At 54.0% G+C, this 16,363-nt stretch overlaps 5 protein-coding genes across 5 annotated transcripts; 3 read left to right on the top strand and 2 right to left on the bottom strand.

Moving 5' to 3' along the window:
* Window positions 1-2,075: 2,075 nt before the first annotated feature.
* SCP_0104790 (hypothetical protein) lies at window positions 2,076-3,335 on the bottom strand (the record flags this gene model as incomplete). Its single annotated transcript, XM_027752711.1, has 5 exons — window positions 2,076-2,288; window positions 2,351-2,522; window positions 2,583-2,939; window positions 2,996-3,248; window positions 3,305-3,335. 5 exons carry the CDS (start codon window positions 3,333-3,335, stop codon window positions 2,076-2,078), a joined length of 1,026 nt encoding a protein of 341 aa, XP_027608512.1.
* Window positions 3,336-3,805: 470 nt separating this feature from the next.
* Window positions 3,806-6,372, top strand: SCP_0104780 (hypothetical protein; the record flags this gene model as incomplete). The annotated part of the gene is made up of 8 exons (XM_027752710.1): window positions 3,806-4,011; window positions 4,062-5,024; window positions 5,081-5,218; window positions 5,276-5,308; window positions 5,361-5,453; window positions 5,506-5,900; window positions 5,948-5,980; window positions 6,035-6,372. 8 exons carry the CDS (start codon window positions 3,806-3,808, stop codon window positions 6,370-6,372), a joined length of 2,199 nt encoding a protein of 732 aa, XP_027608511.1.
* A 470-nt stretch (window positions 6,373-6,842) lies between these two features.
* Window positions 6,843-7,364, top strand: SCP_0104770 (hypothetical protein; the record flags this gene model as incomplete). The annotated part of the gene is made up of 2 exons (XM_027752709.1): window positions 6,843-6,893; window positions 6,948-7,364. 2 exons carry the CDS (start codon window positions 6,843-6,845, stop codon window positions 7,362-7,364), a joined length of 468 nt encoding a protein of 155 aa, XP_027608510.1.
* Window positions 7,365-10,693: 3,329 nt separating this feature from the next.
* On the top strand, window positions 10,694-12,461 carry SCP_0104760 (hypothetical protein; the record flags this gene model as incomplete). The annotated part of the gene is made up of 6 exons (XM_027752708.1): window positions 10,694-10,967; window positions 11,033-11,159; window positions 11,240-11,370; window positions 11,421-11,551; window positions 11,607-11,616; window positions 11,674-12,461. The coding sequence occupies 6 exons, from the start codon at window positions 10,694-10,696 to the stop codon at window positions 12,459-12,461; spliced, it is 1,461 nt and encodes a 486-aa protein (XP_027608509.1).
* A 1,105-nt stretch (window positions 12,462-13,566) lies between these two features.
* SCP_0104750 (predicted protein) lies at window positions 13,567-15,906 on the bottom strand (the record flags this gene model as incomplete). Its single annotated transcript, XM_027752707.1, has 4 exons — window positions 13,567-13,800; window positions 13,858-14,616; window positions 14,668-15,323; window positions 15,375-15,906. 4 exons carry the CDS (start codon window positions 15,904-15,906, stop codon window positions 13,567-13,569), a joined length of 2,181 nt encoding a protein of 726 aa, XP_027608508.1.
* Window positions 15,907-16,363: the final 457 nt, after the last annotated feature.

The following is a 16,363-nucleotide window of genomic DNA, read 5'->3' as shown; positions in this document are numbered from 1 at the left end:
TAGATTGCGAACACGTGAATGCACAATGGGAGATGTTGACCTATTTAATACACGGGTAGTTAAGTCAGCGACCCATCTTGATGGCCTTCAAATAAAAGATGATGATGATGATCCTACAGTAATTGTCAATACCAACCTGCTACGACAAGTTATTAATACTGAAAAGGCACAGGCAAACTGTGATGCAGACAATGGTTTGAGCTTAATAATATGCACAGCGGTCGATAAGATTGATGGTCAGGTACCTGAGAAATCCATTCGTGATGCACTTCTGCGGCTCAATGTAACACCACTTACTTCTGAAGGTGCCCTCCCAGCATTCATTTCATTATATGTAGGCATGCCTGTGGTACTACGCAGTCGAAACATCTCCACAGAACTTGGAATCACCAATGGTGCTCAAGGCATAGTTAGGCACATCTCGATTAAACACTGTCCTGTCGGATACACATATGCAGATTGTGTTATAGTTGAGTTTCCTACAAGCAAGGTACATCTGCCTGATTTGCCTTCAGGCTATGTGCCTATTGCTCCAACAACATGGCGGTTTACAACTACACTTAGAGATGCCAATGGAGATACACAAAGGTACCAAGTTACCCGACTGCAACTCATCATACAACCTGCATTTGCGGTCACCGGCCACACGTCGCAAGGCAAAACACTGCCTAAAGTACTTAACAACATGACTGAGGGCGGCTTTGCAGCCTACGTTGCTGCATCGAGAGCACGCACACGAAATGGCCTATTCATCTCAGAGCCAGTAAAGTTGGAACAGCTAAACAAGCCTGTTTCTGCTGACCTATACCATGAGACACAGAAATTTAAAGTGCTTGAGCAAAATACTTTAATTCACTATGGCTTTAAAACAGGATCCCTCGTACCTTTGCCAAATCCTGAAAGTGAAGATGACATCTCCACAAAGTCATTTCATGTCAACTTTAGTGACAGTAGCTCACAGTCAAAAGGAACCAAACGGAAAGCCTCACAAATGGAAGAATCAGGGATTTTGCCATCAATATCAATGCCACATTCTGACTCATCACCATACATGTACAAGCACGGTTGCCAATGGTCATCCACAGACTACTCATATGCATATGATGCCACATTTATGTCACTTTATCACAGCTACTCTCAACTGAGCTCTTCTTTGCGTACAATGTGGAAGAATCAGTCAGCTATTGCTAGTCTGTTGGTCAGTTGTTTTGAGAATCTGAGCCCAGACTCCAGTGCCGAGCAGTTTAACATGCAACGTGATTTTCTCCGAGATTTTCTTAGTAGACGATCACCTATGGAATATCCAAGATATGGTCCACAGTTTGCCTCTGCAGCAAGCATAATTGAATGTGCATTGGAAAACACCACTAACAATATAGTCACGACCATACAGTGTCTTGCCTGTCATCAAACACGCCCAATCACACTAAGAATCCCATCTGTTATTGTGTCCACCGGCATGCAGTCCTCTGCTGAAACTCAAACTATACAAACTTGGTTAAGTAAGACCATGACATCATCCATTCTGCATGCAAGAAGATTACTATGTCAATGCGACAGTGAAGTTGATCATAATATAAGCAACATTACACCAGCGCCCATCCTATACTTTGAATATCCGTCACAGGAACATACAGTTATCACTCCCATATTTGATCTGGAATTCAATATGCAGACCACCTACTCATTGGCAACTGTAATATACTTTGGATCTAGTCACTTTACAGCACGTCTCCTCCACTCTCACAACTCAGGATGGATATACGACGACCAACAGAATGACGGTGTCCCACAATATGAAAACAGAATGGATACCGATGACCTTACACCACTCCTTACACTCGACGGACGCTGGGCGCACATCCTCGTGTATACATCAAATGGTCCATTCAATCGAATCAATTGAATCAACAAAATATTGTATTATTGCCACCATGACACTATACCTATTTTACTGACTTTATTACCTGATCGACACGATCTTCATGCTCAGATGATCCTTTCATTTGAATTTTTAAAAGACAGCCATACCATCAGTATCTTATATCATATGACTATATGTAACAGTACTGCAACTATCCCACCGGCTTCATTACCTGATCTACATCATCTGTCTTGTCCAATACTGTCAGCGAATTCAAGTGTTGTTCAGTACTGGTTAAAACAGAAGGCACAGACTGGAGGTAAGAGAACCGTCTCTTCTTTGGAGCCTTACCTCCACCAGTGTTATCAGCCGCCGCAGCAATACGCATCATCGACAAGTGCTCTGACTCGCAGTCCGCAATCAGCTATAGCCACCATTAGAAGTCATTTTCTGATAACAAACAAATGCGGGCAAACGCCAACTCACCTTCATCCCCAAGCGACTCACGATCATGACAGTGTCAAGTCGTGTAAGAAACTTGCGACCTACGTTTGCCCCATTTGGACTCACGTGCTCACGAAGCCGAAAGTTTACTGAAAGCTCAATGAGCTCACCGGCACGCACCATGTCAAGGGATGACTGCACAGGAGTAGACCACCTACATAAACACAACATCACCTCAAGCAATGCAGACAGATGATTTCATATCATGACATACCTGTCATCATACTCGCCCTTCAGCTCCATGCATGACACAACATTGTCTGATGTCCACGAGAGCCTCCCACCAGCAACTAGCTCTGCCAATGCACCATACGGGTCAATAACCATGTTCAGATCGGCACTGTCAAACAATAGTGCTTCCACCATAGGCGTGAGCACACGTGTCTCTGCAATAAAACACGGCATGGCATCAAGCCAGACATCATCAATTACAGATGTCGTTCCACGGCGTGCATGCATTTCCATGAAACGTAAGATGTTTGATCGGGCAGTGATGGCTCGCCGGAATGCAGGACCTTCACCGGCAACCACAACAGTCTGCAGAGCGAGATTCGGATTTCCCCTCGGCAGCCTAGATACGAATCAATCACATCGGCAAGCAGCTTGTGAACTGCAGAAGTGACAAACCTGAATGAGCGCCTGAAAGGGGGCAGAAGACTCATCTGAGAAACAAATCCAGACACACGCAGTGTAACCTCCTCGCGCGAGCTTCGCCACACCAGGTACAAATACCCACCCGAACCGACCTGAACATCAAATTGACGCTCAACTGTCTCGAACTGATCGTACGTCTCGAGCAGGAACTGCGATCCCTGTCCATCGGCACCCATTTCCGGATTCGGCGCCTTCGTACGTGTGGTCCACTCGTCGAATAATTTCACTGACCAAGATTCAGCCATCATCCAGTCCCATCACGAAAACAGAAACTCGACGCACCACAACGCGCATCCTGAAAGACCTTTGCCATCGTGTCAGAACTCAGGTGAGCCTCCAAATTCATTTTGATCGAAAGCAGCAAGATTTTTACTAAACTTTATACACCAGTGTCAATTGCCAGCAAGACACGATCAACGAGCAAGAACGAACACACCGGTGGAGGTAAGTAGCCATCCACAACGACCGACGCTCGCCCCCGCACGACAAACCGTTCGCGCGTCAGATTCAAATCTTACCGTCGCGCCCAGCTCATTGTGGACACGCGCCACTGCTGCGCGTCAAATTCGGCGCACGTTCACGACCGCTCTAGCCACATCTCCACCACTGACACGGACGGTCGCCGACGTTCTCCGCCACCATTGCCAACTCGGCCGCGACGTGCAGCAATACCAACACGGAACCTCGCCCGACCCAAACGCGCGTCCCCACTGGGAGCGCGTTCGCGACCGCTTTCCGCAGCACCTCGACCGCGGACGGCCTCCACCACCTGCATTCTCGCCAATGCCACGACCACGCGGACCTGCCGTTGGAACGCCAATACCGCGCCTGGCCGACCACAAAACATGCGCCCCCCCTGCGCACGCAGTTTCCTCCCCCCTCTGGCTCAGGTTTCGCGATCGCGCGCGGCTTGACCACCACGCGGACCTCCCGGCGTGCCAACACCAATCCCGCGCTGAGCTTCTCGCAAAACACGCGCACCCGCTCGGGTGCATATTTTTCTCCACTATTTTACTTACACTTTGCTGACATCCAGCAGTCCCAACACCGCACCTCGCCCGACCCAAATGCGCGTCCCCACTGCGCGCGCAATTCGGCGCGCGTTCGCGGCCCCTCTCCACAGCACCTCGACCGCCGACACCCTCCACCACCTGCATTCTCGCCAATGCGACCACCACGCGGACCTGCCGTTGGAACGCCAATACCGCGCCTGGCCCACCGCAAAACACGCGGCCCCGCTACGCGCGCCACCACCTCGACTCTCTCCCTCACACTTCGCGACCGCGCGCGGCTTAACCAACACGCGGACCTCCCGGCGCGCGAATCCCAATGCCGCACCTAGCCCATCGCACAACACACGCACCCGCTCGGTGCGTATTTTTCTCTGCTATTTTGCTTACATTTTGCTGACATCCAGCAATGCCAACACGGTGCCTCGCCCGACCAAAACGCGCGCCTGGACTGCGCGCGCAATTCCGCACGCGTTTGCGCCCCTCTCCACAGCACCTCGACCGCCAACACCCTCCACCACCTACTCTCGCCAACCGGACCACCACGCGGACCTCCCGTTCGAATGCCAATACCGCGCCTGGGCCACCGCAAAACACGCGCCCCCGCCGCGCGCGCCGCAACCTCGACCCTCTCCCTCACACTTCGCGACCGCGCCCAGGTCGACCACCGCCCGGACCTCCCGTTCGAACGCCAAGGCCGCACCTCGCCCCTCGCAAAGCACGCACCTGCGCTGCGTACGCAATTTCCTCCACACTCTCGCCCCCGTTTCGGCACCGTGCCCAGACAGCGAATGCCGACGGACATGCCCCAACAGTCGCACCGCGAACAACTCCCACCTCGCCCGATTTCCTCTCGCAACCGCCACCATGGCCTCCGTCACTGATGCTCCTGCAACCACCACTGGCAGCAAACGCAAGATGAGGCATCTGTCACCGTCCGCACCAGTGCCTTCACCCGCAAAAAGGCAGAAGCCCGAAGACAGCGACGACATGTAAGTCTTCATACCCACTCACCGCCATATACCAGCCAACATGCAGTTCTTTGCAGATTCTCGCCGACAGCACACACTGACTCCACCGCATCCGATACTCCCGCAGACGATGCTCACGCCAGTCACCGACCCGACGAGACTCCCGGTAAGCCCTACCGCAACAAAGGAAAGCGCGTCGAGAAAACCAGGACACCGTGAGTCGCTGTTTGCCACCAGACAGACACTTCCGCTAACTGCACCATATATACAAGAACCGAAGTGCTCCAGTCGCTGTCGAAACTCAGGTATGCCCTTTGGCAATTATCCACTGTGACTCACACTGACACTTTCTTGCAGAGAAACACTCGCCGTGACACGTGCCATGAATAACGTGTTTGTCCTCGTGCAACCCGTGTATCTCAAGAGGGCATTCCCTTCGAACATCGCCGAGTATGTCCATTTGCCCTTGCTTTTTCTGCCATACTACTAATCGACCCCAAAGACGTCTGGACCACGTCTCGATCGCCACCGCACACGACATCATCAATCTCGCGACCGCAGACCCCACAGCACTCCACTTTGTCACCATCGGAGCCTCCGACTACCTTCAGCTCAAGACGAGCACCCATCTCACGCTCTTCTCTGTCGTCGGCTCCGTTACCCACAGCGACCTGATCAGTCCGAGCGGTCGCAGCCGTCAACTCTGCGTTGCACCATCAGCACTCACCTGGCCACGTGCGGCCGCCGTCCTGGGTGCCATTCTCAACAGACGAACACTCGTCTTCCCGTCGTTCCATGCCGGCCTCTCCTTCTCGACAAGGTTGACCACTGGCACCTCAAACACTCCAACCAAGATCCGCGGCATGGCTCCCGCCACTCCGGTGAACGCACAACGCGGTACGTGACGTCTCGCACTACAAAATGTTCGCTAACGCACCCTGCAGGTCCACCCCCCGTGCTGCCGGCCGATCGAGATGGTAAGATCGCCCCCAACCTTCTCGCACATGCGCCCTAACTCACTCCTCCCGCAGTGCCGACTTTCGACGGGTGTAAGCCCTTCAAGTTCTCCATGCGCTCCATATCGATGCTTCCCAAAATCCACGACGATCTCTCCACAGAGTCTGCCGTCCTCCTGCTCTTCACTCTTGGGAAGTACATCAAGAGCCACCCTGAACTCGACGACGAAAACGCCGACACCACTATCTCCCTCAACATCCAATCCATCATCCTTCTCGCCAATCCGGGATCGATGCCCCGCGGCTTCCTCGAGGACGAGCCCATGCCCCTCCTCGGAGTCTTCCGACCGAATTCCGAGCCTGACCAACGCCACTCGGATGACAGCGACGACGATGATGCCTCGCTTGTCTAGTTTTTTCCATTACTGTAACTATCACAAATGCCTGTACTTGTACTATACGTATCAATCACACACCCTTGCTCATACAAAAACCGTGAGCACCCCGTCGGAGTCGGGGAATGGCGCTCGCGCCGCTACGATGAGAATACTAGGCATTTGGAATTTTGTCCTTGGAATTCCAGTTGCAAGCGTGCTGACGAAGAAGAGCGCGAGGGTCCAGGGAAGTTCGCGGATAAGCATGGCTTTGGTGAAACGAGGAACGTTTATTCTACAGGTCCGTGAATCGACGCTTGCTCAGACGTCGCGTGTTTCTCAGAATGACTACCGAGCAGTCCTTCGGGGCTTTTCTGCAGGCTGCAGGGAATTTGATCCCCATATATTTTTTGACAACTTACTCCGTCTCTGTGCTTTCCTGTTCAAGCACAACGGGCAGTTTGCTATTGGCGATCAACACTGCTGTAAATAGTGTTTCGCGGATTATCATGGGCATTCTTGCAGACCGTGTCGGGCGGCAGAACACCATGGTGCTGAGTGTAGGCACAGCTTCCTCACTCTCCGTCTACCGGCTAATGCTACCGCAATGCCAGGTGATCTTATCAGGCGTGTCCGTCATGGCACTGTGGTACGACTCGTCGCCTTCGCGGTTCCTCGCCTTCATCATCTTCTACGGCGTCTTAGCAGGGGGATACAACGCCCTCCTGCCAAACACTATCGCCGAAGTCTACGGTGTCCAGAACTATGCCAGCGTTAATGGGTTTATTTATTTCATCCGCGGCATGGGTGCAATTTTTGGCGCACCGATTGCGGGTTTAATTCTCGGCAGCCACCAGCGGGGGACCTCCTACGGTTCTGGTATGCTGGCTGCCAGACTGGAGGCTTTGAAGTCGCGCTACAACGATATTGCTGTATTCGCTGGGATTCTCCTCCTAGCTTCAGGCGCGTGCGTGGCATACGTGAGATGGCTGGATGCTCGGGACAAGGGCGCTTGGGCCTGGAGAGCGTAGAAGAGTTCTGGCTCAGCAGGTGCGACGGAAGGCGATATTCAATTTTCTGGAAAGACCACTAGACAAATACAGGTAGCGAAAAGCATTGCACATAACGGTCTAGGATGAAATTTGCAAAAACAATTGTCACAGCATCTACAACAATGAACGCTTCAAGATCTGATGAATGTATATCCCAAAACTACGAGCACGGCAAGACAAGATGCCACAAGGCAGAAGCTGCACTCAACTCTATTGAGACTTCGCAAGCCAGGGTCCCTGGGGCCCATCAGACCTCATGACGAGGCCAGATGGCAAGTACTCCAACTGCGTCGATCTTCCACGACCGTAACAGACACGACACGTAGGAGGAAGTGTGAAGGGCCTTGACTTGGTACGTGGAGTGACGAAACGGCATCCTGCGCGATGCGATGGCAGGCACAAATGCAGTATGAATGCATACCAATCAACCCAACAAATGGAACGTTGTCGCACGTTCACCGTGGTACTGCATAGAGCCCGCGAGCCAGAAGTATGACGACAGGTGGTGGTACGTCTTAGGGTGGAACGGATATCCAAAGAGATGCACAGGACAGAATGATATTCAACAGAAACACGTAGCGATATGCATGTGGGCGAAATTTTGACTTTTGTCACAGGAAAAGTCTTGTCTTGAAGAAACAAAAACGCAGCAAGCAGATGGCAGCAAACGCTGACCACAAAACAGCGGAGAAAAAAGCAGGTATCGTACGTAATAATTTCCCACCCTTCTGAAGGGCCACCGTTACCATATGTGGCAATACTGCATCCATCTCCCACAAGCTTGCGTCCTGTTTCGCCTGTGCTTGACTCGTAGCCGCCATCGAGCTCCACAGCGGTTAACATGGATTGTAGTGATACCATCGTTTGAACGCTTCAGCTTGACAGATTGGCGAACTCGTTTCTTAGCTTAATGTGTCCTCTCGCCAATATCACTCCGGAGAGTTGATTCCTGTATTTCTGCCGAAAAATACCCCAAGAATATATCCTTCGGTACAGGACTTGTCATCCACTCTCGGGCGCCGCTTAGTCTCTCAGTAGTTGCGGACTGTCGATTGGAGCGTTTCTGCAAGATGCATCTGCGACAATGCTGTTCCCCGGCAGGTACAATCCGGCGTGGGCGAGCTGCTGGTATTCTAGGAGCTCGGCGGCGATAACGACATGTGGCCTTCGTCCGTGGCACGTACGTTTGCACCACCTCTGGTTTCCTCGTTTGCTTCGGTGGGGACGCCACAGGGTGTTGATGCAATGGCCGGCCATCTAGCTGGTCCGTCTAAGCGCTCCTCTGGCGAGAACAATCTTATGATAGTGGTTTCTCGTCATTATCAAGGAAGGTTTCCTGCCGCCCGCTTGCTGAAGTGACAGCCCTCTCATGATGCAGGGACCGCTACCCTGAAAGCCTCATGCAGGTATGTCAGTTGTCATGGGCTGGTCTGATTTATGACTGTGGTTTTCCACTTCAGAACAGAGTTTAGAACCACCCTGAATACGTGTGATGCCCGTTGACTTCGATTAGCTATACTTATTCTTATTTCGTCTCGGGAGAAGACGAACAGGGATTAATAGCCAGCAAGCTCGCCGTCGTGTGATGGCTGGTATGTATTGTGATGATGACCCTCATAAACTTTGCACTTTCTCAAAGGGCCGTTCTCTAGCCTCACACGAGCCTCCTTCTTGTCACTGTGATATATACTATTCCGGTTTTATCCACGGCATCCCGCAGTCCTTCTCCAGGTGCCCGCTGACCATTGCAATGTCCGCCGTGAAACGTCCTGTAATTGCACTTCCAGGTACCTCGTTATCGCTTACCGCTTGGTTCCTACCACCAGCCGTGAGGCGCGCGAATGGTGAGCCTTGTCTATCACTGCAATTTGTCATTCTGTGTTGGTCTGTATTTCGCTCAAGCTATTCACGTCATATTCGTCCACAACAAACCTTACCTTCAATTTGACTTAATCGCTTTGACCTTGTGTTCAAGGGACGATGGCCGCGGCCCCGCCACCTGTACAAATTCATCGAGCTCTTCTCGTCAATGTCTCTGGCCCGAATTCCCACGTCTCGTCTGATCGTGCCCCACTCCGTTGGCGTTGGCACTCATCCTATATTCTTCCGGTCAGAGACGGTAAATATAGCTTCTGAGATTATTCCCTGAATTTGCCGTTCGCATCCAACGGTTTCCAAAATGCCTGTTTAGTCAATTCGACCATCCGTCACAAAGTTGCTGTGCTATTGGCCCACATGCGTGGCAATTCTTGTGTCCTACGCATGCCTGGTTTAGCAAACTCACTCAAGCCACCAACTTCCTCTTTTTTACCGGCCTTCGGCGAAGCAATTCCGTATTGCCGGTGCACGGCCACAGCAGGAACACGGAGATCATCCTTCTCGTTGACGTTCACATCTCAATACAACGACGTTCTTTTGCCTTATTTTCCCTTACCTTAGTCGCATAGAAGAAACTTCGGCAGTGTATCACCTCGACCGGGCTATGAACCAATGCAAAGACCCGGATTTCAAGCACTTCCACAAGGTCCGCAGACCTACCGCATGCTCGGTGAACAGTCTCACGTCAATTTTCAAACGTACGACTGATGCGCTGGCTACCACTGGTTGGAAAATATCATGATGGTGTGTCCTGCAACGAATTTGTCAAAGAATATTACGAGTACGACTTTGTGATTTTAATCTTCCTGTTAGACTGCCCGTATGGTGTTGTTTTCTGTATCCAACAGTAACATACATTTTTCTTGCATAGTGACGAGCACGGAGGAGTTCTATTCCCCAGCGTATTAGTGTTTCTTTGACGTCTCACTCGCGGATATTGTGGCACAATAATGCGCCCATTTGGACATTCAATATTCAAGATGTTTCGCCACTCCAGACACGCAAATAGCTGAGAATACTGGGTGTTGAATATTCGCGAAGGCATGCTAGATGATTCAATTGAGAAGGAGGCTGAGCTTGAGCTTGCTGGATCCGCGACACTGTGGCGGCAGGGCAATGAATCTCTGCATCTGAGCTGATCAGATTTCATCGAGTCGATGGTGGCGGCTGAATGTGACGGCCAAGCCGCCGGTCAGGTAGTTTGCAACGAACATGTGCTACCAGTCGGTACCTGAACTTCCCATGCGCGATGAGCCTACTCAAGCCGCATCAGTTGTCTAGTTGGCACAGTCAATACGTTTGGGCAATAATTCCCCTTAGTTTCCGGGGGATTTTCGGTCTATTTCTCAAGGCAATCCGGCTTCATCCTCGGACAGCAACTGAGACCCACTTATCAACACTGTTATCGGTCGGTCAGGTCTCTATCTACCATGCAAATTCACGCACCTACCAGCTCTAGCACTCGCTCTGTGGCAACAACAGCGGCGGTCATGAAGATCTATGCAGGGAAGCTGTTCGACCCATACACGCGCTCGCTGCTCAAAAACAGGGTCATATCTGTCTCTCCCGATTCCGGCCTTATCACCGACGTGCAGGCTTTCTCCCCTGCAGATGCAGCACGCGTCGATTTCTCCGATGCTGAGGTGGCGGTGGACCTGCGAGCTGCTACGGTCATGCCTGGATTCGTGGATGTGCACGTACATCGTACGTCTGCAATATCAACATTCAGGTCTAAAAGCCTCTGACTCGATACGTGATGCCATTTCAAGTATTTCTACACCCATACTCTGAGGTGAACTGGGAAGACCAAGTCACGAAGGAGAGCCTCGCGGAACGCACCGTGCGTGCCACTATCCACGCAAAGCGGACGCTTATGGCAGGTTACACGGCTGTCCGGTATATTTCTCTCATCTGTAAAACTAGCCCTCCGAATTCGCTAATATACTTCTTACGCCGGTGTTCTGGTATGCACACAGGGACCTTGGCACGGAAGGGGCGGGCGACGCGGACATCGCGCTGCGCAAGTGTGTCTCAGGCCCGGACCCGCTCATTCCTGGGCCTCGTTATTTTACCGCGAACCGTGCCATTGTCACAACGGGCAGCTACGGTGTGTATATTCATGAATATCTGGGTCCTCTGTGATTTTATGCCTTGCAGGCCCGAAAAGCCAAATCTTCCTGAACAAGGAGGGTATCGACGGAGTAACCGGCGCAGAGGTCGTCGACGGAGAAGTCGAATGTGTCAAGGCTGTACGCAGGCAGGTCGGTGCTGGAGCGGATCTCATTAAGGTAAGCCTCCACTTTATAATACACATGCAATGTCCACGATTAATTTACCATTCAGATTTATTCAGGCAAGTGGATGAATACCTAGATTGGCCTGTGGACACAATAACGGTCCTGATGTGCAGACTACCGTTTCCGCTCTCGCATGAATAACGCCGGAAAGGCAGTCTCAAATGCCGCCATCGCAACATTCAATGAGAAGGAGGTACACGCCCTTGTCTCCACTGCTCATGCGCTCGGAGTTAAGGTTGCCGCACACGCCGCCCATTTCCACCCGAACCTGGTTCAGGACGATCTCCTCCAAGTATCGTCGATCGAGCACGGCTACGACCTCGTTCTGGACGGAAGCAGCGACATCACAGACGAGACACGCGCGCGGATGGAAAAGCTGGCTGCACTACTGACGAAGAGCAACACCAAGTGGGTGCCGACCCTGTCCGCGTACCACACGATGGACGGGGGCGCAGGCGAGACGTGGAAACGCGCCTCGCGCGCGTTCAAGCTCGCGCTGGAGTGCGGAGTGACGAGCATCGCGTGCGGCGGGGACACGGGCGTGTTCGCGCACGGGGACAACGCGCTGGAGATGCAGCTGATGGTACGGCTCGGCGCCGACTGGCGCGCGGTGCTCAGCTGGGGCACGCTCGGCGGGTGGGAACTGGTCCGCAGCATGGATTGGGAGGGTGAGAAGGGCCGGGCACGTCTCGCGCGCGTGGAGGAGCTCGCAGAGGATGCGCGCGTGGTCGGCGACAACGAGGTGCCGTTCGGGGCGGTTCGCAAGGGCTTCGCTGCGGATATCGTCGCGACGACTGGGAATCTGGAAAGTGACTTCGCGGGTGCGGTGGATAAGGCGGCGATCACATTCGTGATGAAGGGTGGGAGGGTGTACAAGCGCGATGGGAAGCCGCTGGCATGAGCCGCGGCATCGAGTGGGCCGCGCCACAGTGTTGGACACACCGGATTGTGGGATTATGTATGGTTCGCGTGAAGTACTCGTATGTTGTATACGGATATAGCTGATGGAAGAGGAGTGACAGATCCGCCGTGCGCGCGGTTTATCACCATCTTGTATGCCGAATGTTGCTTACCAATAACATTGTGTATGCACACGGGGGAGCTCCCTGCATGAACCTCACCCTGCGGAAGAGCTTCCCATCTGGCCAAGTTGAAATATCACTCGGAGACATCATACGCCGTCTGCTTGGCTTATGGGCGCTCAAAGAAAACGCGATCGACACGCGTTAATTAGGGACGCGTCTGTCACGTGCATGCGCTCCACTTCCCACCCTCAGATCGACCACCGGAGTCAGAAACTGGTTAGGTCTTCGAAGAGCACCGACACTTGCATGTACTATATTAGATGATTGACAGATAACACATCTAGTGATACACAGAGCATTAGACAGCGAGGCGCAGAGAAGCACTGTAAACCCGCACGATGACGATGACGACGGGGCACAAGTAACGTACACCAAGAACAAGATTCGGGGACGGGCGAAGAAGATGAAGTAAACGGGCCCTTTTGAGGGCTGACAAGCACAAGCAGGAGAAGACTGCGACCAAGGCGCATGTACGTACAAAGAAACGGGCGTGGCAGGCACATGACCAGCGCAAACGACCGCGATCTGCGCGAAGGTGCGAACGATGTACACGAAGGGTGAGCAAAGGCCATCGCCGCCGGGGCGAAGGAGAAAGACGAGAATGGCATGAGACGCACTGTATGTATGTAGGGGATATAGAGATGTAGGGCGATAGCGATATAGGGATGGGACCGTCCGTCCGCGTGTCCCGCCATGTGCGATATACAATGTCCACGACGGACGGGCACAATGTTCGGTGGGCGCGCAGCGGTCAGCAGGTAAACACATAGGCACGCTGCCGCACCCATGTCCGTGTATCGTACAACGCAAGGCTCACCGAAAGACCGTGACGACTAGTCAACGGGGCCGGTCTGTCAGCGTATAGCACATTTTGCGCCCCTTCTACATCGCGTTGGTGAGATCGTCGGTGCTCCTCGTGGCCTAAACCTTGCTCATGACGAAGGGGCCCTCGAGCGGTATGGCATGCGTATTGTGCGTGTAGGCCCGCCAAGAGCCGACGAAGTTGGTGTTCGCGACGATGTACCCGCGGAATATGAACACGCCGAGTTCGGGGTAGTGGACCGGTACGCGAACGATGGCAATCAGCCCATCCCACTTGCGCACGCGCCCATAAAAGCGGAAGTGATGCCAGGCCTGGCCGTGGCGCGGAAGCGTCTGCAGTACGAGAGGATGAGATGAGCAACCGAGCAGCAAGAGGAGGAACGAGCGCACCTCGCCGGTGACGATGATATCCTGGATACCGTTACACGTATGCATCATGTACTCCATGACGCTATCGGTATCGCTCCTGTCATCGTCGTCGTCATACGCGTCCGCATCCACGTCGGTGTCCTCAGCATCGCTACCGTCCTCGTGGTCCGACTCACCCATCACTTCGTCAAGCAGCTCGTCGACGTTGACGTCAGGCCCGAGCGCGTTATCCACGGCCATCCGCATCTCTTCATCTTCCGCGGCCTCCGACATCGGGCTCGAGGAAGGCAACCTCGAGGCAGACGTCGAGGGCGGGCCGGCAGCCGACGTCTCCTTCCGCAACGCGAAGCTGCGACCCCCGCCGTCCCCAATCTCCGCCTCCTGCGACGCGCGCCTCTGCGCATGCACGCGCATCTGGAGCTCCTCGTCCTCGAGCCGGCGGCGATGAAGGCACGACATGCAGCGGTCCTCGCTGTGCGAATTCGGGCGGCCCTCGACGTACGTCTCGTAGTGCGAGACTTCGTTGTGGGTCTCGTCGTCCACGCGCACCATCCCGTGCGACTCGCGGAACGAGACCTTCGGGAACCACCCGTTGCGGATACCATCGTCGTAGTCGCTCGGCGAGCCCCCGTACGCGACCGCGACCTCCGGACTGATGCAGTGGTGCTCGCGGAGGCGCATGTATACGGGCACCGTGGAGAGGCGCGGATTCTGGTCGGAGAAATCCTCTGGGAAGTTCACGGACCGGATAAGCGCGAAGTACTGGCCGACGTCGGGAATCTGGGTGCTAAAATAAGTAGGAACATAGACACGGAGAGGCGAGATACGTACCTGTATGACGCCCTGCCACTGTCCGTCCAGGGTACCGTATGTGTATACTACGCCCTTGAGTTCCGGGATCTCCCAAGGATTCGTGCAGCACGTCAGACGGTGCCAGTCGTTGTCCCAGCGCGCACTAGGACCCTTCAGGCCTCTGCGCCAGACACCATCGTCCTCGAGCCTACCCTCTTCCTCGGTGAGCGCAGCTCGCCATTCCCACGTGCCGCGGTCAACGAGCTTAACGGACTTGTGGGCGTTGACTTCCACGAGGTCCGCCTGGGTGAGGCAGACGTGCGTACGCCCGAGCTGTATCGCGTGTTCGCGGTTGAGCGGGAGCGAGGACGGAATGTCGAAGAGCATCGTCCCGCTGAGCGTCATGTACAGCAGCTTCGCGCCTTGGGCAATGAGCGGCGGGGAGATCGCGAGCGGCAGATTGAAATGGCGACGACCCCGCTCGATAAGTGCGTCGGGCTGACGATAGAGTGGGTAGAAGCCATGCGGGGTCATAAGCGTATACGGAAACGCGTTCTGCAGTTCGTCCGGGAGGGGGAAGTCGAAATGGTTGTCCGGAGCGTGGAACGAAGGATAGCGAGCGGCGGTGAGGACGTACGGACGAATGAGATCCATGATCTGCTTGCGTTTCTCCGGGGTTATGGCAGCAAGCTTGGCTGTATGCAGAGGTGAGTACGACGACAGAGTAGGGGAGACATGTGACGCACCATCGTCCAAGTCAAACCATACGAGCCAAATGACAAGAGCGTTGAGCGCACTCTCCGCAGGCCAACCGTTGCTGTCCTGTCTGTTCTCCCACAAGCGGGTTACGAGGAAATTGTGGAGAAGGGAGCCTATGTTCGCCCACTCGAGCTGGACGATGTTCTTGCCGTCGTTCTCGACTGCCATGATAAAGGCAACCCAAAGGTCGGCTTTGAGATTGCTGTCGAATATGTCACCGCGCCTGATGCGTTTCAGAGCAAGGCAATGCTTGCGCAGCTGCCATGCGAGATTCTTGGAGTACGTAGCGCGTACACCGAGGCGACGGAACGCGGCACGCGAGTCAAATCTGGACCGGAAAATGCGACCGTAGAGATGGGGACAGCCATGCATAGATAGGGAATGATATACATAACGACATGTGAGGAGGAGAGGGACCAGGACGGAGGGAGGACCGAGCGGGTCGATCAAGGTGGCCTCGAGGGCGATGTTTTCGAGGACGGTGACGGGAATGGCGCAGAGCCTGGAGTGCTGGATCATGGCGGGGCGGGGGCGGGGGAAGGTGGTATCAGGAGGAGAAGGAGTGGAAGGACATGATGAGAGGAAGGGGAGGGCTTTATCTGGCTGGAGAGGATGCGGGGGCGCCTAGTTGTGACAGAGCATATAGTAAGGAGCGGGGAGCTGGAGGTGAACTCGCGAAGCGGAGTTACGTCACGGTCACGCGCCGGAATACCACGCGATCGGGCGAGATCTGCCTGCCGATCGGCGTTTCCCAGGGCCTCCCAAATTGGGCACCCAACTTCTTGAGCAGTGGTTTGGCCGGCACGCTCAGCCGCGTTCATTTCGCGCGCATCAGCTCTTTCTCTTCGCAACGAGCCTTCGCGGGAGAAAGCGCCACACATCAATTGTCTTTTCTTCCGCATCAGCTCACGGCGTGGCGCAGCGTAACACCGCTTGTCCTCCTCGTCCTCTCACGCACCCGCCGCTTCTCTCCCCC

This window comes from Sparassis crispa, assembly GCF_003851025.1.
Source record: "Sparassis crispa DNA, contig_000000F, whole genome shotgun sequence".
Classification (NCBI taxonomy): domain Eukaryota; kingdom Fungi; phylum Basidiomycota; class Agaricomycetes; order Polyporales; family Sparassidaceae; genus Sparassis; species Sparassis crispa.
This window is presented reverse-complemented; position numbering and strand designations above follow the sequence as displayed.